Source organism: Scyliorhinus canicula, chromosome 14 (genome assembly GCF_902713615.1).
Source record: "Scyliorhinus canicula chromosome 14, sScyCan1.1, whole genome shotgun sequence".
NCBI classification, from domain to species: Eukaryota; Metazoa; Chordata; class Chondrichthyes; order Carcharhiniformes; family Scyliorhinidae; genus Scyliorhinus; species Scyliorhinus canicula.
Window position 1 is genome coordinate 46,503,015 of NC_052159.1, and position 25,495 is coordinate 46,528,509.

A 25,495-nucleotide genomic window follows, 5' to 3' on the forward strand; every position below is an offset into this window, starting at 1 on the left:
TGCTACAACCGGATGCCCTTTGGCATCATCTCTGCCTCAGAGGTATTTCACCGCATCATGGAACAGGTGATGGAGGTTATTGAGGGGGTGCGCGTGTATGTTGACGATGTCATAATCTGGTCCACAACTCCTCAAGAACACATCGATCGCCTCAAGCAGGTATTCCACAGAATCTACGAGCATGGCCTCCAACTCAACAGGACCAAGTGCTTGTTCGGTCACTCAGAAATCAAATTCCTTGGTGACCACATCTCGCAGCAAGGGTGCGGCCAGATGATGACAAGGTTTCGGCGATCAACGCCATGAAGACCCCAGAGGACAAGAAGGCGGTCCTCCGCTTTCTCGGGATGGTCAACTTCCTCGGGAAGTTCATTCCCAACATGGCGTCCCACACCAAAGCCCTCCGCCATCTCGTCAGAAAGTCGACGGAACTCCAGTGGCTGCCCGCTCATGAGAAAGAATGGCGTGGGCTGAGGGCAAAACTCACCACAGCCCCGGTTCTGGCGTTCTTCGACCCGACAAGAACATAGACCATTACAGCGCAGTACAGGCCCTTCGGCCCTCAATGTTGCGCCATCCTGTGAAACCACTCTAAAGGCCGTCAACACTATTCCCTTATCATCCATATGTTTATCCAATGACCATTTGAATGCGTTTAATGTTGGCGAGTCCACTACTGTTGCAGGCATGGCATTCCACGCCCTTACTACTCTCTGAGTAAAGAACCTACCTCTGACATCTGTCCTATATCTATCTCCCCTCAATTTAAAGCTATGTCCCCTCGTGCTAGACATCACCATCCGAGGAAAAAGGCTCTCTCTGTCCACCCTATCTAATCCTCTGATCATCTTGTATGCCTCAATTAAGTCACCTCTTAACCTTCTTCTCTCTAACAAAAACAGCCTCAAGTCCCTCAGCCTTCCCTCATAAGATCTTCCCTCCATACCAGGCAACATCCTGGTAAATCTCCTCTGCACCCTTTCCAATGCTTCCACATTCTTCCTATAATGTGGCGACCAGAATTGCACGCCACACCAGAGTTTTGTACAGCTGCAGCATGACCTCATGGCTCCTAAACTCAATCCCTCTACCAATAAAAGCTAACACACCGTACGCCTTCTTAACAACCCTCTCAACCTGGGTGGCAACTTTCAGGGATCTATGTACATGGACACTGAGATCTCTCTGCTCATCCACACTACCAAGAATCTTACCATTAGCCCAGTACTCTGTCTTCCTGTTATTCCTTCCAAAATGAATCACCTCACACTTTTCTGCATTAAACTCCATTTGCCACCTCTCAGCCGAGCTCTGCAGCTTATCTATATCCCTCAGTAACTTGTAACATCCTTCTGCACTGTCCACAACTCCACCGACTTTAGTGTCATCTGCAAATTTACTCACCCATCCTTCTACGCCCTCCTCCAGGTCAGTTATAAAAATGACAAACAGCAGTGGCCCCAAAACAGATCTTTGTGGTACACCACTCGTAACTGGACTCCAGGCTGAATATTTCCCATCAACCACCACCCTCTGTCTTCTTCCAGCTAGCCAATTTCTGATCCAAACTGCTAAAGCACCCTGAATCTCATGCCTCCGTATTTTCTGCAATAGCCTACTGTGGGAAACCTTATCAACCGCTTTACTGAAATCCATATACACCACATCAACTGTTTTACCCTCGTCCACCTGTTTGGTCACCTTCTCAAAGAACTCAATAAGGTTTGTGAGGCACAACCTACCCATCACAAAACCGTGTTGGCTATCTCTAATCAAATTATTCCTTTCCAGATGATTATACATCCTATCTCTTATAAACCTTCCCAAGACTTTGCCCACAACAGAAGTAAGGCTCACTGGTCTATAGTTACCGGGGTTGTCTCTACTGTCCTTCTTGAACAAGGGGACAACATTTGCTATCCTCCAGTCTTCTGGCACTATTCCTGTAGACAATGATGACATAAAGATCAAAGCCAAAGGCTCAGCAATCTCCTCCCTAGCTTCCCAGAGAATCCTAGGATGAATCCCATCCGGCCCAGGGGACTTATCTATTTTCACACTTTCCAGAATTGCTAACACCTCCTCCTTATGAACCTCAAGCCCTTCTAGTCCAGTAGCCTGTATCTCAGTATTCTCCTCGACAACATTGTCTTTTTCCTGTGTGAATATTGACGACAAATATTCATTTAGCACCTCTCCTATCTCCACGGACTCCACGCACAACTTCCCACTACTGTCCTTGACTGGCCCTACTCTTACCCTAGTCATTCTTTTATTCCTAACATATCTATAGAAAGCTTTAGGGTTATCCTTGATCCTACCTGCCAAAGACTTCTCATGTCCCCTCTGTCATAATATCACACCAGTATATGATGGTGCAGACACACACTGATTGACACACAGCAAGACCAATCAACACACACAACACCGCAGCCAATCACCAGTTAGAGCACACTCACTATAAAGACAGAGGGCACCTGTTTTCCCGCTCATTCGGGATGCAATCTCCAAGAAGGACAGAGCTCACAGCTTGTAGAACAGATCTTTACCATGTGCTGACAGCATAGATTGGTTAGGATAGGCATAGGTCTTTAGTTTAATCTAAGATAGTGTCGACCCACAGTGAAAGTATGTTTAACAGTTTCTAGCTTAATAAAATAGTGTTGTACTATTTCAAGTGTTGGTAGCCTGTATGTGTTACTGCTGAGGTAAACACAGTCTCCACAGATCCAGAGTACCCAACACATCACCCTCCTGGCTCTTCTTAGCTCTCTCTTTAGCTCCTTCCTAGCTAACTTGTAACTCTCGAGTGCCCTAACTGAACTTTCACGTCTCATCTTTACATAAGCCTCCTTCTTCCTCTTGACAAGTGTTTCAACCACAAAGAAGACCAAAATATCCACTGACGCGAGCCAGGACGGTATTGGGGCGGTGCTCTTCCAACAGGATGACTCCTCCTCCTGGGCCCCAGTTGCGTATGCCTCCAGAGCCATGACGCCCACTGAGCAACAGTACGCTCAGATTGAGGAGGAATGCCTGGGCCTCCTAACGGGAATCGACAATGTGTATGGCCTCCCAAAATTGGTTGAGACGGACCACAGGCCATTAGTCCACATAATCCAGAAGGAGTTAAATGACATGACGCCCCGGTTACAACGAATCCTTCTCAAGCTACGCCACTACGACTTTGAACTTGTCTACACGCCAGGCAAAGAACTCATTGTTGCAGATGCCCTTTCCAGGTCTATCACCACACCGTGTGAGCAAACTGACTTTGTCTGCCACATCGACGCGTAGGTGCAACACTGTGCCTCCAACCTTCCGGCCTCTGATGAGAGGGTCATTCAAATACGCGAGGAAATGGCCAAGGATCCTCTGCTACAGGGAGTGATGCAGCACCTCACGAATGGCTGGCAGATGGGATAGTGTCCCCAGTTTTACAACGTCAAGGACGACCTGACGATGGTGGACGGCATCCTCATGAAGCTTGACAGAATCGTGATTCCGCAGAGCATGCGAGCTATGGTGCTCGGCCAACTCCACGAGGGTCACCTGGGGGTCGAGAAATGTCGACGCGGAGCTCCGGAGGCAGTCTATTGGCCGGGCATCAGCCAGGACATTGAGAACACGGTCCTCAACTGCCCTACATGTCAGAAATTTCAGCCAAAAGAAACTCTGTAGCAACATGAGATAGTGACCTCCCCGTGGTCCAAAGTCGGTGTCGATCTTTTCCACTCCAAGGGGCGTGACTATGTCCTCCTGGTCGACTACTTTTCCAATTACCCCGAAGTGGTGAAACTGTCCGACCTCACGTCGACGGCGGTGATTAAGGCATGCAAAGAAACGTTCGCCAGGCATGGGATACCGCTCACGGTGATGAGTGACAACGACCCCTGTTTTTACAGCCAGAAGTGGTCTGATTTTGCCCGGCTATACAACTTTCGTCACGTCACCTCCAGCCCCCACTACCCGCAGTCAAACGGGAAGGCCGAAAAAGGGGTCCATATCGTCAAGCGATTACTATGCAAGGCTGCAGACTCAGGCTCCAACTTCAACCTGGCGCTGTTGGCATACAGAGCGACCCCGCTGTCCACTGTGTTGTCTCCAGCGCAGATGCTCATGAATCGCACTTTGTGAACCACGGTTCCAGCCATCCATGTTCCAGACCTTGACAACCTCACCGTCATACAGAAGATGCAGCAGTCACGGGCCCAACAGAAATCAGCATACAATGCTCATGCCACAGATCTCCCCGAGCTGGTCCCAACTGATCGTGTTCGTGTACAGTTGCCTGACGGCGGCTGGTCCGCCACAGCTGTGGTGGTCAAGCAAGTGTCCCCGAGATCGTTCCTCGTCCGCATGGCTGATGGCTCCTTCCTACGACGCAACAGATGGTCACTGCGCAGAGTTCCATGCCCGTCACCCAACCGTGATGTCCCGCCTCACACAATGCTTCCTCCGGACGTGCCCTACCATGAGGCCACCGATCTACCAGCAATCCTGCAACCACCACATTGGTGGCAGTCCCGCCAATCCAAGTGCAGGCGGCCCCTGATCCACCCTTGAGGCGATCAACCAGAATTTGTCGCCCGCCACAAAGACTAAACTTATAGACTGAACTTTTGCACAATTTTGTTACTTCATCGTTTTGACCTCTGTAAATATCGTTTTTACCGTTTCATCTGCCCTATATCTGCACTAGCGACACCTTCCTATGTATATAAGTTCATTTTAGCACATTCTGTATATAGTCACGCACATATACACGTCCCCACGCACACGCACCTTAATATTTATTATCTGAACACAAACAATATTAAAAAAAGGGGGGGAGATGTCATAATATACATCTATGTATATAATGGAGTGCAGACAGGCAGTGATTGACACACAGGATGACCAGTAAGCACACAGAACAGAGCAGCCAATTACCAGACAGGACACGACCACTATAAAGTCAGAGGGCACCAGTCAGAGCTTAAGACCATAAGACCATAAGACATAGGAGTGGAAGTAAGGCCATTCGGCCCATCGAGTCCACTCCGCCATTCAATCATGGCTGATGGGCATTTCAACTCCACCTACCAGCATTCTCCCCGTAGCCCTTAATTCCTCGCGACATCAAGAATTTATCTATCTCTGCCTTGAAGCCATTTAGCGTCCCGGCCTCCACTGCACTCCGCGGCAATGAATTCCACAGGCCCACCACTCTCTGGCTGAAGAAATGTCTCCGCATTTCTGTTCTGAATTTACCCCCTCTAATTCTAAGGCTGTGCCCACGGGTCCTCGTCTCCTCGCCTAACGGAAACAGTTTCTTTGCGTCCACCCTTTCTAAGCCATGTATTATCTTGTAAGTTTCTATTAGATCTCCCCTTAACCTTCTAAACTCCAATGAATACAATCCCAGGATCCTCAGCCGTTCATCATATGTTAGACCCGCCATTCCAGGGATCATCCGTGTGAATCTCCGCTGGACACGCTCCAGTGCCAGTATGTCCTTCCTGAGATGTGGGGCCCAAAACTGGACACAGTACTCCAAATGGGGCCTAACCAGAGCCTTATAAAGGTTCAGTAGCACATCGCTGCTTTTATATTCCAACCCTCTTGAGATAAATGACAACATTGCATTCGCTTTCTTAATCACAGATTCAACCTGCATGTTTACCTTTAGGGAATCCTCGACTAGCACTCCCAGATCCCTTTGTACTTTGGCATTATGAATTTTCTCACCGTTTAGAAAGTAGTCTATGCTTGGATTCTTTTTTCCAAAGTGCAAGACCTCACATTTTCTCACGTTGAATTGCATCAGCCATTTCCTGCACCACTCTCCCAAACTGTCTAGATCCTTCTGCAGCCTCCCCACTTCCTCAGCACTACCTGCCTGACCACCTAACTTCGTATCATCGGCAAACTTCGCTAGAATGCCCCCAGTCCCTTCATCCAGATCATTAATATATATGGTGAACAGCTGTGGCCCCAACACTGAACCCTGTGGGACACCGCTGGTCACCGGCTGCCATTCCGAAAAAGAACCTTTTATCCCAACTCTCTGCCTTCTGTCAGACAGCCAATCCTCAACCCATGCCAGTAGCTCACCTCGAACACCATGGGCCCTCACCTTACTCAGCAGCCTCCTGTGTGGCACCTTATCAAAGGCCTTTTGGAAATCCAGATAGACCACATCCACTGGGTTTCCCTGGTCTAACCTACTTGTCACCTCCTCAAAGAATTCTAACAGGTTCGTCAGGCACGACCTCCCCTTACTAAATCCATGTTGACTTGTTCTAATCCGACCCTGCTCTTCCAAGAATTTAGAAATCTCATCCTTAACGATCGATTCTAGAATTTTACCAACAACCGAGGTTAGGCTAATTGGCCTGTAATTTTCCATCTTTTGTCTTGATCCTTTCTTGAACAAGGGGGTTACAACAGCGATCTTCCAATCGTCCGGGACTTTCCCTGACTCCAGTGATTTTTGAAAGATCTCAACCAACGCTTCCGCTATTTCTTCAGCCACCTCTCTCAGAACTCTAGGGTGTAGCCCATCGGGGCCAGGAGATTTGTCAATTTTAAGACCTTTTAGCTTTTTTAGCACCATCTCTTTTGTAATGGCAACCATACTCAACTCAGCCCCCTGACCCTCTATAATTTTTGGGATATTACTCATGTCTTCCACTGTGAAGACAGACGCAAAGTACTTATTAAGTTCTCCAGCCATTTCCTCGTCTCCCATCACTAGCCTTCCGGAATCAGTTTGAATTGGCTCAATGTCTACTTTGGCCTGTCGTTTGTTTCTTATGTATTGAAAGAAACTTTTACTATCATTTCTTATATTACTGGCTAGCCTGCCTTCATATTTGATCCTCTCCTTCCTTATTTGTCTCTTTGTTAACCTCTGTTTGTTTTTGTAGCCTTCCCAATCTTCTGAATTCCCAGTGCTTTTGGCCACTTTATAGGATCTCTCTTTTTCTTTGATACATTTCCTGACCTCCTTTGTCAGCCATGGCTGTCTAATCCCTCCCCGGATAATCTTTCTTTTCTTGGGGATGAACCTCTGTACAGTGTCCTCAATTATGCATACAAACTCCTGCCATTTTTGCTCTGCTGTCTTCCCCACTAGAGTCTGCTTCCAGTCGATTTTCGCCAGTTCCTCTCTCATGCCCTCGTAATTACCTTTATTTAACTGTAACACCATTACATCCGATTTTGCCTTCTCTCTTTCAAACTGCAGACTGAACTCAACCATATTATGATCGCTGCTTCCTAAGTGTTCCCTTACTTTAAGATCTTTTATAAAGTCTGGTTCATTACAGAGCACTAGGTCCAGAATAGCCTGCTCCCTTGTGGGCTCCATGACAAGCTATTCCAAAAAGCCATCTTGTAAGCCAGGGGTGGGCAAACTACGGCCCGCGGGCCGCATGCGGCCCGCCAAAGGTATTTCTGCGGCCCACCAAGTCATTAAAAAAAAAAGATTTTTTTTTTTTTTAATTTTTTTTTTTTTTTTTAAATTTTTTTTAAAAGTTAATGGGGGGGGCTGTTGGGTTACTTACTGGTATAGGGTGGATACGTTGACTTGAGTAGGGTGATCATTGCTCGACACAACGTCGAGGGCTGAAGGGCCTATTCTGTGCTGTACTGTTCTATGTTCTATATGAGGCGCCCAGAATCATAACCGGGTGAAGTAATTATTTTACTTAATATACTATGCGGCCCTTTGTGAATTGTGAATTTCTGAATGTGGCCCTTGCACGGAAAAGTTTGCCCACCCCTGTTGTAAGCATTCCATGAATTCCTTTTCTTTGGATCCACTGGCTACGTTATTTACCCAATCCACCTGCATATTGAAGTCCCCCATGATCACCGTGACCTTGCCTTTCTGACATGCCTTTTCTATTTCCCGGTACATGTTGCGCCCCTGGTCCTGACCACTGTTAGGAGGTCTGTACATAACTCCCATTATGGTTTTTTTGCCTTTGTGGTTCCTCAATTCTACCCACACAGACTCCACATCATCCGACCCTATGTCGTTTAGTGCCATAGAATTAATTTTGTTCTTAACTAACAAGGCAACCCCACCCCCTCGGCCCACCTCCCTGTCTTTTCGATAGGTTGTATATCCTTGGATGTTTAACTGCCAGTCCTGAACCCCCTGCAGCCATGTCTCTCTGATGCCAACCACATCATAATCATTCACGATGATCTGTGCCATTAGTTCGTCTACTTTGTTACAAATGCTACGAGCATTCAGGTAAAGTACCTTAATGCTAACTTTCTTATCATTACAGCTTGTGAGCATAGTCAGTGCAAACACCATGTGGTAGCTAGTAAGTCTGGTCAGGCTAGTACCAGGTCTCCAGTGAAGTCAGCATAGTGTCAACCCACAGTTGAACATGTAAAATAGTTTATAGAACATAGAACATAGAACAGTACAGCACAGAACAGGCCCTTCGGCCCTCAATGTTGTGCCGAGCCATGATCACCCTACTCAAACCCACGTATCCACCCCACACCCGCAACCCAACAACCCCCCCTAACCCCACTTTTATTAGGACACTACGGGCAATTTAGCATGGCCAATCCACCTCACCCGCACATCTTTGGACTGTGGGAGGAAACCGGAGCACCCAGAGGAAACCCACGCACACAGGGGGAGGACGTGCAGACTCCACACAGACAGTGACCCAGCCGGGAATCGAACCTGGGACCCTGGAGCTGTGAAGCATTTATGCTAACCACCATGCTACCCTGCTGTTAAATAATGTTTAATAAAGATGTTAAATAAAATCGTGTTGCATCTCATCAAGTGTTGGAAGTCTGTCTCTCGCTACACTGCATCAAGTGCAGTCCACATCGACCCAGCCTGCCCAACACATCAGGATGGACTTGGTTTAAAGTGCTGCCCGACTAGAGTTACTAGTTGGTTGAAGGTTTACGTGTCAGGCCCACAGGAGAGGTAAGGCTTTGTATCACTCCGAACTTATGTGCGCCACAGGCAGTCAGCAAGATGACTGTCCGGCGGTCATTCTCCGTGATATTGTTGGCCATGAAAAAGTACCACATTCACTCCACATACTGACCCCAGTCTTCCAAGCTGGCGTCAAAGAGATTTAACTGTCCGAAAAGAGGCATTGTGAAAAGAAAAGTCCAACCATTATCCAACAGGGACAGGGAGGTGATTGGCAGAATGATAGAATAGCTGGAATCCAAGAACAAAAATAAGGGACCAACAAAAGTAAGACCAAAATGAAAAGGAAACAAAAAGGGGCAGAGATTGTGGCCTGAAATTGTTGAACTCAGTAATGAGACCTAAAGGCTGTAAAGTATCCAAAGGAAAAATATGGATAACCACTTTGTGTATTGACTCCATTCAGTCCGCAAGTATGACCTGGGGTTTCTGGTCTTCTGTAATTTTAATTCTCTACCTTGCTCTCATGCTGACATCTCTGTCCTCGGCCTACTGCAGCATTCCAAAGAAGCTCAACACAAGCTTGAGGAACAGCACCTCATCTCTTCCCGCATTGAAATCTATTTGGCACAGTTTTCCTCCCATTCAATTAATCTATCAATATCTCTCTGCGACGTTAACTTGCGTCTCATCGTCATTGGTTCCCTTCGCTATCAAAAAGGGGCTTTTCTTGTGGGCTTACAAACATCTGTTGTGCGTCCTCAAGCAGCAGTCGGGCCCGATTGCAGGCTGGGTGGCTTTCCACATTGCAAACAAAAATATTTATTGTGTCATCAACAACGGATGGACTTCGGTTAAAGTGCTGCCCCACCAGAGTTACTAGTTGGTTGAAGGTTTGTGTGTCAGGCCCACTGGAGAGATAAGGCTTCCTATCACTCCATACATATGTGCGCCACAGGCAGTCAGCAAGATTCTCCGTGATATTGTTGGCCATGAAAAGGTACTACATTCACTCCGCATACTGATCCGTCTTCCAAGCTGGCGTGAAAGACATCTAACTTTCTATGTGTGACCTTCTATCCCAGCATTAAGTCATTAACAAATACGACAAATAGTTGAAGTCCCAATACAGTTTGTGTAGGGCACTCCCTGCCAATTAGAGCATCTAGCCGTTACCCCAATTCCCTGCCTCTTCCCATTCAGCCAATGTCCGAACCAGGCTGCTAATTTGCCTTCAATTTCCTGTACTTCAAATTTAGCTAACAGCCTCTATATGAGGTACTTTATCATCTACCTTTTGGAAGTCCAGATGCAATGCATCCATGGACATTCCCTGTCCACTACTTTAGTCGGCTCTTCAAAGTATTTGTCAGAAAATTCAAATGGAAGAAGGACTTTCCTTCTCTGATCTACTTGTTTAAATAATATTTCCAGTGCCCATGGGAAAATTAGGGCACCGACTTTGAATTCCTGCTTATTGAAAAAAAGTACTCGCTAATAGGTGAGCTCTAGATGTCATATCTCTCAAAGGGTGTTCACTCACAATTTGTGGGTAGACAAATACGGGAAGAAGTAGTTAATCTCAGATTATTGGAATTATCTTTAGGAAACCTTATGCTGCATCATTGGTATCTTTTCCACACTGGTTTTCTTAAAGTTAGCTTCTTTTTAAAAGGGTCAGTGGTGATGAACCATCAATTGAACGCAAGACGAGTTGCTATGTTAATTATACCACCACATTCAGCCCTTGCGGAGAAAGAAGCCGGGGGGGGGGGATCAACGAGGGCTGGGGGTGGGGGGGGGGGGGGGGAGAACTGGTGGTGTGAGTAGTAGCCAGAGAAGGGGAAAAAAAAGGGTTTGGCTTCCCACTGGCCCAGACATTTAACAATAGTACATATTGTCCATACAAGGTCCATGGTGTTGTTGAAAATTAAATAGACTCGATCAGCCTTTTTGTTGCCCATGACGTCCTGGCAGACCGCCGCAGTGGAGTTGGTGACGCTGGTTCAGCCAAAGGTGGTGGTTCCGCTGATGTCCTGGAGTCTGGGAGCGATGGTCCTTGAATTGTCTCCGTCACCCGGGCTGGTGGTGGAGACGCCATGGATGGGGAAGGGGTGGCTGGGTGAGGCGCTGGGGGAAAAAAAACAGGGGGGGTCTGTGGTGAAGGGGGGGGAAGGCCGCACACCGGCGGGTGCCAGGTCCCGGAGGGAGACCGTGTCCTGCCGACCGTCGGGGTACTCCACGTATGCATACTGCGGGTTAGCATGGAGTAACTGGACTTGTTCCACCAACGGGTCAGACTTGTGCACCCGCACATGCTTCCAGAGCAAGATGGGTCCGGGGGCGGCCAGTCACGTTGGGAGAGGGGACCCTGAGGACGACTTCCTGGGGAAAACAAGAAGACGTTCATGAGGTGTCTGATTTGTTGTGGTACAGAGGAGTGAGCGGATAGAATGTAGGGCATCGGGGATAACCTCTTGCCATCGGGAAATAGGGAGATCTCTGGACCAGAGGGCCAGTAGTATGGTCTTCCAGATGGTACCGTTCTCCCGCTCGACCTGTCCGTTACCCCGCGGGTTATAGCTGGTCGTCCTGCTAGAGTCAATGCCCCTGTTGAGCAGGAATTGACGCAGCTCGTCGCTCATAAATGAGGACCCCCCGATCGCTATGTATGTAAGCGGGGTAGCCGAACAGGGAGAAGATGGAGAGGAGGGCCTTAATGACGGTCAATGTGGTCATGTCGGGGCAGGGAATGGCGAAGGGGAAGCGGGAGTATTCGTCGATTACCGCCAGGAAGTAAATGTTGCGGTTGCTAGAAGGAAGGGGCCCCTTGAAGTCAATGCTGAGACGTTCGAAGGGGCAGGATGCTTTGATCAGATGTGCGCGCTCGGGGCGGTAGAAGTGCGGTTTGCACTCCGCGCAGGTGTGGCAGTCACGGGTTACTGTCCTGACTTCCTCGATGGAGAAAGGCAGGTTGCGGGCCTTTATGAAATGGTAGAAACGGGTCACCCCTGGACGGCAGAGGTCCACGCGGAGGGAGTGGAGGCGGTCTATCTGCGCGCTGGCGCAGGTACCGCGGGACAGGGCATCAGGAGGCTCATTGAGCTTCCCAGGACGATACAAGATCTCATAGTTGTACGTGGACAACTCGATCCGCCACCGTAAGATCTTGTCATTCTTAATCTTGCCCCTTTGTGCATTATCAAACATGAAGGCTACTGACCGTTGGTCTGTGAGGAGGGTAAACTTCCTGCCGGCCAAATAGTGCCTCCAATGTTGCACAGCTTCGACTATGGCCTGGGCTTCCTTTTCCACTGAGGAGTGGCGGAGTTCGGAAGCCTGGAGGGTTCTGGAGAAGAAGGCCACGGGTCTGCCCGCTTGGTTCAGGGTGGCCGCCAGAGCTACTCCTGATGCATCGCTCTCGACCTGGAAGGGGAGGGACTCGTCGATGGCGCGCATCGTGGCCTTTGCGATGTCCGCTTTGATGCGGCTAAAGGCCTGGCAGGCCTCTGTCGATGGCGGGAAGGTCGTGGTCTGAATGAGGGGACGGGCCTTGTCGGCGTAATTGGGAACCCATTGGGCATAGTAAGCGAAGAAACCCAGGCAGCGTTTGAGGGATTTGAGGGTATTGGGGAGAGGGAGTTCCATCAGGGGGCACATGTGTTCAGTGTCGGGGCCTATCACTCCGCACGTGGCGTCCGGGGTCCAAGATGGCGGCGCCCGCAGGGCCCTCGTGGTCGCTGGGGGCGGGGTTAGCGGTGCTGATGGGCAGAACGGAGCGGCTGAGAGCGGGGGCAGAGAGGCGCGCAGGCCGGGCGCAGGGGCCCGGGGCAGTGGGGAGAGGTTTGCGCGGTACGCTGGAAGGGCCCGGAGGAGAGGGGGAGGCGCGCAGGCCGGGCGCAGGGGCCCGGAGGCGGGGGGGGTTGAGATTGGTGCGGTGCGCTGGAAGGGTCCGCAAGGGCCCGGAGGGGGGGGATCCCCGGTCGCTGCGCGGTACAGCAGTGACCGATTTGGCCTGGCAGACCGTCGAAAAGTGGCCCTTCTTCCCGCAGCTCTTACAGAGGGCGGAGCGGGCCGGGCAGCGCGGGTGAGTGTGTTTAGCGAACCCACAGAAATAGCAGCGGGGCCCCGTGGACTTGTCGGGACGTCCTGTGGCGCAGGCCTGAGGGGGGTCGGGAGCGGCGGATGGCGGTGGGGAAGTGTACCAGGAGGCCCAGGGCGCTGCAGCGCGTCTGGGGACATAGGTGCGGGCATTTAAATTGGCGACCTCCAGGGAGGTGGAGAGAGTCCGTGCCTCAGTGAGGCTGATGTTGTCTTTTTCCAGCATCCGCTGGCGGATAGCGGCAGACTGCATCCCAGCCACGTAAGCACCTCTAATCAGAAGTTCCATGTGCTCTGTGGCTGAAACTTGGAGGCAGGTGCAATTCCTCCCCAGGACAGCGAGGGCCTGGGAAAAATTGTCTAATGACTCACCGGGGAGCTGTTGTCTGGTAGCCAGCAGATGTCGGGCGAATACTCTGTTTACCGGTTTAAGAAACTGTCCTTTCAGCTTATCCATGGCCGCGTCATAATCTTTTTTCCTCCGCAATAATTGCGTAGGCCGCCGTGCCCACGCTGGAGTGGAGGATATGAAGCTTCTGTGCCATGGTGGGGGGGCTGTTTGCGGAAGCCAGGTAACCATCGAAACATGCCAGCCAATGTTTAAAGATTTCTGAAGCGTTCTGAGTTTGCGGGCTGATGCGGAGGCATTCGGGCTTGATCCGGAGCTCCATCTTCAAAATTCTAGCTTATTAAATTGATGTACCATCAATTGAACGCGAGACGAGTGGCTGTACAAAAGTAGGCTTTAATAAGCTAGATGTTAGCCCTGCGGTCAACTACAGTAAATGGCCGACCGCCTGGCGTGCTGGGTATTTATACCTCGCCCTAGAGGCGGGGTTAACTCAGCCTCTCGACCAGTCGGGGAGCCGTCACATGACTGGTCTCAACCAATCGGTCGAGAGGCACATGACCGAACAGGGCCAATGGTAAGCCGGTGTTCTGCACCAATGGCAGGCAGCTATGTTCATCATACCACCACAAGTGGTATCCATTTTATGGCCAGTGGCCTGATTATAAATGAAATCATGTAAACATTTTATCAATGCAATAATAAATTTTAAATGCTGTTTCCAGATGTGAAGCATCAGAGCGTGAAAGCAGCGCTGTTTTTCTGGATGCGTTTGGCAGCAACATCAATATGCCTGGAAATAAGATTCATGCCATTAGTGAAAGACCAGAATTACTGGATGGGAAAAATAAGGTATTTACAGAATTAAAATGCATCTACATATACATCAATTTTGAGCAATATTTGGTGTGATTCAGCGGACTTCTGAATGGCATGTTTAGCGGGTGTTTCTCGCCTGCAGTGCCGAAAAACCTCCCACTATTCAATGGCACTTTGCCATTTTTTGGGGGGTTAGGAGAGATTTTCTCTGCCAAGCTGCACCTAGATGGATTTCCTGCTGGCAAGCGAAGGCTGCTCACAATTTTGTCTGGCTGCCCCGATCTTGCTTTCCCCCCCCCCCCCCCCCCCCCCCCCCCGATATTTATGACAGCCACCTTCACACTCCCAACCTTGGGGAGGCCCGGGAACCCGCATCACCATCCCTCTCTACCTGGCAAGGTCCCCCGAGATCAGATCCCTGACAGTGCCAACCTGGCACCCGGGGCACCCTGACACTGCCACCCTGGAACCCTGGCAGTGTCCCTGCCAGCCTAATTGTGTCACCCAGGCAAGGCAGGCAGTGCCAAGGAACCTGGGTGCCAGGAGGAGAGCCAAAATGTCACCCTGCCCTGTTCTGACCACCCAGGCGTCTCCAATGGCTTGAAGATCCCCCCTTCCCCAAGGTGCTATTACACCTGGTCCACAGGCGTGACCGGTGAATCCAGGGTGTATCTGGCATCCTGGTATTTCAATGAGCAATTATGCTAATTTTAATATCCAGATCACGATGTCTCACAAGATTCCATTGAATCTCATGAGCTGTTTTGAGCATCGTGAGATTCAACGGCCTCATCTTGACACCAGGTTGAGTGCGACGAGACTGCTGAATTATGCACACTGTTTCAATTACTTTACAAATATATTAGAAATGTGTGATCTTATCTGCAGATGGAATTATTTTTGTATATTCAGGGCTCTTAACATCTTCTTCATGTATTTATCTTCTTACATACATATGACATCTCCCCTGACAGGCCGAGGCACATGTTTTCACGACCATGCTTAAGCCATTCTAGAACCAACTCTTGCAAGGAACACAAAAGCAATTGCACCATTATCATGGGGGAACTTCCAGTTTTATCTGTATAGATAATTGTATAGTGCCGTAACACTTTTAGTGAACAGATCTTTGAGTTTTTGGAAAATAAATTTTTGTCTTGATTTTTCTATGGCATTTCCTGTCTATTCTCCTCTGCGAAAAGATTTAATTCAACCCTTATTATTTGGAAATAAAGATTTCACTTCCCACTGGCCATAAGGCATGGATATGAAATGCGCTTAGACCATCTCACCCTATTTCCAAATGGGTTTTGAGGGCACAGGACAAAACACGAAAATACATGCCTGGAATAGTACATTTTCAATCAATGTTTGGCATTTACAATGGGATTGTGTTAGATGTGAAAATGCTGGGCTGATAAGGCCAGTTGGTCTGTTGAACTTGTCTCATGATGTATATTCACTGCACCACACACTACCAGCAACCATGCAATTTCATTGGCAGGCTAAAATCTAGTTTAGGGAGAAAAATAATCATGAAAATTTCTCAGGTGACTAAAACCATTCCAGGAGATTGCATTCACCTTGATTTATATGACTTAATTATTTCACTTATCTTTTGTGCACTATGATTTCCACCTGAACCGGGAACTGAACTATTTTGAAGGTGTGCTGTAAATTCTCACCCGCTGCCCAAGTTGAAATGAAATGTTTTTCTCATTACTATACATATAATAACAATATAAATATAAGAACAAATTGCTTTGGATTATTGGAAATAAGCAAGATAATCAAGAATATTTCCATTGACCTTTATAGCCACCCATGAGACTTGAGCACACAATATAGTTTGACACCTAAGTGCACTTATGACGGAGTGCTGCACTGTTGATTTTTCACTTGAGATATTAAATTGAGGGACCTTCTGCCTTCTCAGCTTCACAAGAGAGATTCCATGCACTCTTTGTAAAGGACCGAAGGTACGGTGCCCCTGCGATGTCCTGGGCAATATGAATTCCTCAACTTACATCACTGAACCAGGTTATCTGGTCATTGCTGTTTATGAGATCACACCGAGTACAAGTGTCTGACATTGCGACAGTGAATACATTTTGGCCCCTCGAGCCTTCTAGCCCATTTAATAAGAATATTGTTGATTTGTTGTGTTCCGAGCTCCACATTTCCAACTACCCATGATAACCTGTGATTCTCTTGTCCAACAAGAATCTATCTATCTCCACCTTCAAAATATTTAATGCTCCTGCCTTCATTGCCTTCTGAAGCAGAGCTCTAGAGTCACACAACCCTCTGCGAGAAAAATATTCTCCTCATCTCCTAAATGGGTGACTCCAATTTTAAAACAGTATCCCCTGGTTCTGGATTCGCTCACAATGGGAAACATCAAAGTGTCCAGGTACTTCTCTCCGTCCCTTACATTGCACAGTGTCTACAGTTTGGCTGCCAGATCGATGATCCTGATCCAGAATTCCTCTGGTTGCTACTTTCTCCAGTCTACTTACGTTACCAATCTATTGCCTCATCCCTGGAACAATTCTTATAAATATTTTCTGTAGATCAAAATATAATGATCATAATTAAGTTAGATTTAGTCTGAATTACCGTATTCAAACCCGAATACTGGATATTGAGCAAAAATGCACCCTTGGGACCCCTTGTTCTCCTTCACTGAGTGTTGATCGCCTGTGTGCCTACATGCTCTTCAGCAGCAGGGTGACCACCTCCAGAAACATACTATCCACATAGTCCTCCAGCCTCACGGGATGCACCGCTCCTCCTCAAGCTCCAAAACCTGGAGCTTGAACTCCATGTGGTTTTCCAGGACATGAGCAGCGTCCTGGAGTTCCCATTAAGGATGTGGATACAACAGGACTTAGATACCTTGCAATTTTTGTATTTATTAGGCGAATAGTTGAACAACAAAAATAAACTTAAGAAAAAAAACACCAACCACTCATTAATCACCCCATGCTGCCTGACCTCCCAGGTCTTTGATTCTAGAGAATTTTTAAAAAAATGACTCACTGTTTACTAACCCAGTTTACTCTCCTTCAGAGCCCTGTCCGGAGCCTTCTCTTCTGCTTTCCTTGTAGTCCTGCAGCATCTTCACTTGCTGTTGCTACTGAGGTCTGTGCTTTAGCTGGAGTTCAAGTGCTGTACTAAAATTGGAGGTATTATTTTGAATATTACCCCAATCGACCATTCCTAATATACTAATGCTATACCCACATCAAATAATTTTCAGTGAAAAAACAAATTTTTTTTGCACTTACTCATTCTTTCTCTCACTCTGATCTTCTAATTTTTTAAGAGGAAAGATTTTTTTTTAATGTCACACCTTATTGTATCCTGAGTATGTCCCAAAGCACTTTACAATCAATGGGTTACGTTTGAAGTTTATATCTGGATTATAGGCAAGCATAGCAACCAATTTTATACATAGCAAGGTCCCACAATCAGCAAATGAATGAATGTTGTTAGTGATATTGGTCGAGGGACAAATATTGACTAGGACACAGTTCCTTTGATGTTATTATGGAATTTTTAATATCTTTATAATATTTGGCCTCAATTTAACATTTCATCTAAAAGGCACCTTTGACAATGCAACACCCTCTCAGTAAAGTATTGAAATCTCACTCTAAATGAATTGTTTGAGTATTTAATGGGACTTGGAGCCATGACCCCTGACTATTAAATTAGCCAAATTGGTGTTTTTCACCCCTTCTCTGACACTCCGAGTCCCAGACATAATGGTCACTGAGATAAGCCATTTTCTATTAACTGTATGGATGACTGAGTTAGATTAGCAGAGGAATCAAATTAATATTATGACATTCTAAGAATTCTGCTACAAGATATCCTAGATGTCTAGTGTCCGTAGGAATTTGCGACTTTTATTTAATTCTTTAGAACTGAAATCCATTGAAGAAGTAACATCTTTTTGACAGTAGCACTACAGTTTTTAAAAATTCTGCCAAGTTTCACAATGAAAATGGGTGATCAAATTGACATTAATTACTTCTACATTGCAAAGTGATTGCGGTAAGACGCATATCATTTCAAAATAGTATTAATGGCGCACTAATGTCATTAAACATTTCTTTGTAAGTACAACATTTCAATGGTGCAATTCTATTCAAAGCCATGAACAATCTGTTATCATTAGTTGTAAAACACTATATGAAAAGTCCCTGAAATAAAGGAATTGTAGGTCAAAGGATTTATCAGAGTAGACAACATAATGATGGTAATGTAATTAATGTTCTCCTTAATATGACCCCCCTAATATTTAAAGATCGTACATATCAGGGTTGAAGGAAAGCACAGGAAATGAGCACAAATTCACTCTGATTAAAACAGAATGATGACCGCAATGTTTTAGCAACATTTCCGTATAAACTACTTTATAAATGAGAACAGTTGCAAAGTAATTATAGCATAGCATAGATAGTGCCCTTAAATTATTAAACTCTATTAAAAAAGCTCCATCACTGTTTTCCTGAGAGATAAGGTTTCCATACCCCACACCCCAAAGGTCATGCCATTCTGTTAGAGATACTTGCAGAATATAAGTTTAAAACATTTTAAAGTTGTGGATCATTCAATTACCAAAACGCCCAGTCTTTTGTCATTGTTAATTATGATTAAATGCTTTCAGGTTCAAGGTCCAGGTCTGCTGATCACTTAAATCTCTACCACACATGGGAGGAATTCCAACATTTTTGGATGGATAGTTTGTGGGAGGGAGGTAATTGTTAAAATGTCATCACAAATGTGTCTCCTACTGGTTATTTGTGGACTGGTTGAGCAGCAGCGCTTTTTTTTTTAAGAAAAGCCTTGCAGATAATAAGAACTTTTGAAAATTTCTTTTTATTCTTTCTGGAGTGTGTGGGGAAGTTGTTGAAGTGTGAAACGTCTTTACATTTTTTGTGCAAACACACGTGGGGATTTTAGAGGTTTTTTTCTAGTGCCTCTGCAGCCACACAGTACAGCAGGAATATTACTCACGATGCCTAGCACCAATGGTCCTGAGAAGGTGGTGGTAACTGAGTGGCTTGCCAGTTTCTCAACCATTTGACTTGGGCTTGAGTTCCACACAGGCCAAATTGGCTAAGGATTGAGGACTTCCTTCTCTAAATCCCATTCGTGAAGCAGAATAATCCACAATTTCATGGTCGCCTTCACTAATACCAGCTTTTGACTTCCAGAGACTTTTTGTAACTGAACCCTCAAACAGACGTGGTGAGATTTGAATTCACATTCTTTGGATTTATGGTCCAGTTTTCTGAATTACATATCGTTAGGGGAGAAGCAATCTATATGTTTATTTGATTTGGCTATTTTATTCTAAATTTACCACATGTTAAATAAGGACAAGATAAAGAACCTTATAATCCTAACCAATAACTATCAAGCTTATCTGAATGGCAAAAATACTGTCTTTGAATCAGAGGGTCATGGGGAAAACTTTACACCAGCAATTTGAGCACATGATCTAGACTGGAACTTTGGGGCCTCACGGTAGCATGGTGGTTAGCATCAATGCTTCACAGCTCCAGGGTCCCAGGTTCGATTCCCGGCTGGGTCACTGTCTGTGTGGAGTCTGCACGTCCTCCCTGTGTGTGCGTGGGTTTCCTCCGGGTGCTCCGGTTTCCTCCCACAGTCCAAAGATGTGCGGGTTAGGTGGATTGGCCACGCTAAATTGCCCGTAGTGTAAGGTTAATGGGGGGATTGTTGGGTTACGGGTATACAGGTTACGTGGGTTTAAGTAGGGTGATCATTGCTCGGCACAACATCGAGGGCCGAAGGGCCTGTTCTGTGCTGTACTGTTCTATGTTCTATGTTCAGTATAATACTGAGGGAATGCTGTGCTGTTACAGGTTTTATCTTTTAGATCAGACTTTAAACTATAAAGTTCCATCTTCCTTTTTGGCTGGACATTAAAAATCCTGTGGAAAAAGAGAAGGGGAGTGCTGATAAAAAATACATGCTGTTGAAGCTTTTATCTTGCACTCATCAGGACAGATGCAAGCATTTTCTTACAGACCTTAATGAGCTCAAACCCATGCATTAAATGAGCACCAGGTGAAACCAGCCATTTTAAGTTGCAACAATGCAGTGACAGGGTGCAGCCATAAGGCCAAAAAGACTTTCTGCCTACCACACAAATGAGGAATGTGGTAAATGAATTTCAGCATTGGTACAATTCCTGTACATACACTGTGCATCCCAATGACTGGCGGATGGGACCAAACAACACATCCCCTCACCTGTTCACAATAGGCATGACTGTACTCAACCAACCCATAAGTCTAAAATTAAATGTGATTGGGCAACATTTGTTGAACAATCCTGACAGTGCCAAGAGTTATACCAACAGCCAATTTAAGATTATCAGCGGGCTTGTAATGTAGCTCACATACGCTTGCTGGAAGCTAAATTTATTGTTAAGCAAGGACCTGTCCTCTACAGGCAAAAGGAATATATCCAGACATTGCACTTCTTTTGAATGAACAAATACAATGGGGGCAAGAGCTCTCTGGTGCATCGACACAACATCATCTCAACCAATCGGAGCTGACTTGCCAACCAACCAATCAGCACATCTTGTCTCATGCAGGATAAATTGTTGTTGCCTTTGAAATTTGGCATTCTTGCATTTGCGCTGATGTGTGCAAAACAAAAAGCTTCAATAGCATGTCTCTTTTTTCCAGCAATACTCGAGGTCCGTGTGTTAAGCACTCCACTGATGTTAAATGCGAGGGTATCCCATAACTCAGAAGGGTAACTTGGAATAGCATTTCTTGGTAGTGTATATTTTCAATTTGGTTTAGATTCATAGAATTTACAGTGCAGAAGGAGGCCATTCGGCCCATCGAGTCTGCACCGGCTCTTAGAAAGAGCACCCTACCCAAGCCCACACCTCCACCCTATCCCCATAACCCAGTAACCCCACCCAACACTAAGGGCAATTTTGGACACTAAGGACAATTTAGCATGGCCAATCCACCTAACCTGCACATCTTTGGACTGTGGGAGGAAACCGGAGCACCCGGAGGAAACCCACGCAGACACAGGGAGAACGTGCAGACTCCGCACAGACAGTGACCCAAGCCCGGAATCGAACCTGGGACCCTGGAGCTGTGAAGCAATTGCGCTAATCACTATGCTACCGTGCTGCCCAAATACTGTGAGAAAATATATGCAAACCAGGGGGGGAACAGTCCAGTTATGTTGTGATCAACTAATAAAGAATATTTATGAACTTGAAAGAAAAATACACGATAAGGACTATAATGCACTGCAACAGTACACTTAACTGCACTGATGGCTATACACACAAAGTATTATATGAAGTTACCCCATTGTTCCCAACTACCTACGTGTCCTGCACTGAGACACCCTTGTTCCCAAACAACATCCAATATATAACTCTGAGCAAAATCCAGCAGACAATTACCAAGCACAGTTTATTTTTCCACATCTTCAGCTTCAGCGAAGATGTAATCTTCTTTGTTTGAGCTTTGGATTTTAACTGGCTGCCCTTTTAGCAATAACTTGTTTTCAGGGGAGACTCGTTTCTGCAGCTGGATGGTAGCTGCCTGTCGTGTGTCCCTTTCTCTAGTTATTGTGCTATGGATATACCATTCTTTGCTTTTGATGTTACCCATCCTGTGGACCCAGCTTTTACCACATAAGTGCCCATTCCCTTATCTCCCCACTCTGAAATCACCTCTTCTACACCTCATTGTTCTCCCCAAGTCCCAAAGGTAAAAACTTGCTTTCCTCACTGGTACTCCAATTTGCATATCAAAACACCCCTTCAGACAGCTACCCTTCTTAATTCCTCTTTTAAAATTTTATTTTATCTCAATTTCATTGTTTAACCTTAATTTGCCCCAATTCTGAATATGTACTACTAAGCAACTAAGAGGAGGGAAGTTTTTCCAATGTCCTGATTAACACTTACCCTTCAATCAACAACTAAAGCAGATAATCTGGTTAATTATCTCAAAGCTGTTTCTGGAATCTTGCTCTACACAAATTGGCTGGCCATATTACAGCAGTGATACTCTCCAAAAGTCCTTAAATGGCTTTGAGGTACTTTAGAATCATCCTGAGGTTATTCTTCGCTTGGACAACAAAATCAAATGATGCCCAGTTTTTAGTTCTGTTGTACTCCACGGCTAAACTGATCAGAAATATAATATAAATAGGGACTGGTTTAGCACACTGGGCTAAATCGCTGGCTTTTAAAGCAGACCAAGGCAGGCTATCAGCATGGTTCAATTCCCATACCAGCCTCCCCGAACAGGCGCCGGAATGTGGTGACTAGGGGCTTTTCACAGTAACTTCATTTGAAGCCTACTTGTGATAATAAGCGATTTTCATTTCATTTCATTTTCAATACTTGATGCAAAAAAAAGAATTCAAATGTACCATTACTGATTTTGAAAGGTAGTGCAGGGGGTGGGGGGCGGTGAAACATAACTAAATATTTATTTGATTCAAACTAAAAATTCAGACTACAATTACTCTTTATTCTACTACAGGTACAGTACTTTAAATCTTGCAAACCAAATAGTGCCTGAAAACTGGACATTATTTCCCGACACTTGGAGTGCCTTAGTAAACTTTGACCCTCCCCCACCCAGAAAGGAGATATCATATTATGTCCCCTAGTCACTGAATTAAATCTATTTTTTCCCCCAAAAACCAGCATGTTCCAAAATTTGGCATGGATTCGGTCTAAAGGTTGCCACATTTGAGGCACCCTACATGTTTCTGGAAGGTTATTTTTTAGTAAATTGCATAGTTAGATTGTGCTTTTATGTTGCAAATTTACAGTGACAATACATTGCTGTGCAACTGTAGAAGTGCATCAAACATGACTTCAGAGGATAGCGGTTGAGACCCTTTAAATGAGGCAACCCCAAATCATTTGTCTTTCAAACTGCATGGAAGTACATTCTCAGAATTTTTCAAAGCTACCTAGAGTTGATATAAAGATTTAGAATGTAGACATTCCTGCCTTCTTCCATAACTGGTGTAAACAGAGCTCTCTTCTGAGGAGGAGGAGATCAATGTAAATGAAGTACTACTTGGCTGGAACTGACATTACAAAACCAGCTTCAGCTACCACTAAGTATGACCCAAACCAAACCTGCCTGCTGCACATTCAAAGGCAGGAACAGAACAATAAAGATGTAATGGTTCCACAGGGAGAGCTTTCCTGTTATTCTACCAATATCATTGTTTTGGAATAAAACATTTTCAAAGGGTTGAAACGTAACAATTTCACAATTATGTAAATGAAAAAGTGGGACCATTGAGTAATTGCACCTATTACACCACTACTAAAGGAAACTTTCCATTTGATGGGAAGATTAATAGGATGTACATGATTGTGTTTTTCCACCTTTTTCTTTTAGACTGTTGGTGTTCTGGTGGTGGCTGAAGCTAATATTTCTGGAATTTATCACTGCTTGGCTTTAAACAAAGTAGGAAAAGATGAGAGGAATATTAACTTTTTTATTACAGGTAAGAGACTAAAACAGGAATTAAACTGCATATTTCAAAATAATGACAACTTGCATTTGTGGGCTTCAAAGAAAAAACATCCCACGGATGGTGGAGGGAGGTGAGGTGATGGGACGCGGAAAACAATTTGTAATAGAGAAAGGGGTAAAACAATGGGGGCTGAGCTAAGGTGATGAGCAAAAGCTTTGACAAAAGCATAGTGTTTGAGAGCACGTTTAAATGTGGAGGGAGAAATGAAGGAATTCAGGGAAGAAAATCAAATGTGTAAGGCCAACGCAGCTGCAAGCTCTGCTGCAAATCATGAGATATGAGCAGGGGTCAAGGGAGGCCAAAGGGAGGCCAAGTTCAGAAAATTAAAGGAATTGGAACAGCTATAAAATTGAAGAGGTTGCTCAGGGGTCCTTGGCGGATTTGAAAAAAAAAGATTTATGGGTTGGGGACAGAGAGCCATTGTACTTCGTTCTTAATGGGCAAGTAGGTTTGTGTATAGTTGAGTTGAAGCAAATTGAAGTTGAGAGAGGATGGTGGCCGGCAAGGAGAACATTGGAGAAATTGGGAATAGTTTTTTGATTTTGCTGCCTGGACGGTAACCTGATGGGTTGAATCGCCCTGTGTCATCCCCATCAACTTCCCTTCCATTGAAATTACTGATTCAGTGCACATTCCATAAAGGGCAGGGTGTAATTTCCCAGATCTGGTAGGAAAGTTGCTAAACCCTAATTTAAAAAAAAGAATCAGGCATGTATGATTGTTAAAATGGTAGTTTTCTTTGTTAAATTATAGATCTGCAGTACAATGTCTAGCTGGAGGTTGAATTGGAATTCAAAAGTTATTAATTTAAAATTGAGTTGCTTCCTCTGCGTATTCAAGTAATTCAAAGACTCAAAAGTATCAATCCTTTAATATTGCGGTAGGCAGTGGGTTTCTACTCAGGCATCTATGGCCTGATTTGGTTAAACTAAGCCCTGCAGCAAAACTTGATAATTTGGATCTAAATCTGATAACTCCCTCTTTCTTCTCTTTATTTGCTTTCCCTTTTCCAGTTAATTCCCTCCTTGCGTATTATTCTCATTTATTAGGATACCTGGATAGTTCTAGTCTCTTTTTCTGTCATCACTGCTTCTTGATCAACCGCCCAGGAGGCAAGTTGGAGTGATATCGGAAGGGACTCCACCCTTTCAGTTTTCCTTTCCTCTCATGACTGACCGAGTCAAGACTTGAAACTGTTCCAATAGGAAGCATAAGTGCAAATGTCAATTGAGAGTACAAGCTCAACATTGCTAGATCCAGTGCTGCAGCTACCAGGAATCTCCTCTTCCTTTAACAACAAAGAAAAGTCTTGTCCACGATACAGAACAGGCATTAAAATGGAGAACTTGGTTCGTTCTCTTTGTCTGTTTAAAATAGGGGTAGCATTTTCCTTCTAGGCGTGGTAAATGAACATCGGGATTATTTCTGGGTCCTCGTCCCGCCCTCCCCGAGGAAAGCAATTACAGCCCCTGATTTTCACAGAAACAGGCTGATAATTGGCTAGATTGTATTTTGGGCGGCCAATTAGCAACAGCCAGGAGAGAGCCAAAGACACAACTGAAAGAGAGCAGGCCTGATTTAAACAGCCCATGGCAGCAATTCTATGGCTGTCATTTCATTGCATTACCTGCTGATGGAAAGATGTCTCAGGAGAGACAGAGGTCCGCAATCTAAGGCAAGGCAGTTTTGTGAATGCAAGACTGAGATATCTCGAAACAGGAGAAAAGCGC

At 45.6% G+C, this 25,495-nt stretch overlaps 1 protein-coding gene and 1 long non-coding RNA gene across 3 annotated transcripts in view; one reads left to right on the forward strand and one right to left on the reverse strand.

Annotated features, from left to right (window-relative positions):
• The window catches only part of flt1 (fms related receptor tyrosine kinase 1), a 269,771-nt gene that overhangs the window by 125,380 nt on the left and 118,896 nt on the right, over window positions 1-25,495 (forward strand). For both annotated transcript variants that reach the window (XM_038817857.1, XM_038817858.1), the window contains exons 11-12: window positions 14,081-14,207; window positions 23,627-23,735. In XM_038817857.1, the coding sequence (XP_038673785.1) occupies window positions 14,081-14,207; window positions 23,627-23,735 (236 nt within the window). The remainder of the gene's footprint in view (window positions 1-14,080; window positions 14,208-23,626; window positions 23,736-25,495) is intronic.
• Window positions 13,920-25,495, reverse strand: part of LOC119977178 — a 50,027-nt gene continuing 38,451 nt past the window's right edge. The window contains exon 3 of the long non-coding RNA XR_005463133.1: window positions 13,920-14,148. This is a non-coding gene — a long non-coding RNA (uncharacterized LOC119977178). The remainder of the gene's footprint in view (window positions 14,149-25,495) is intronic.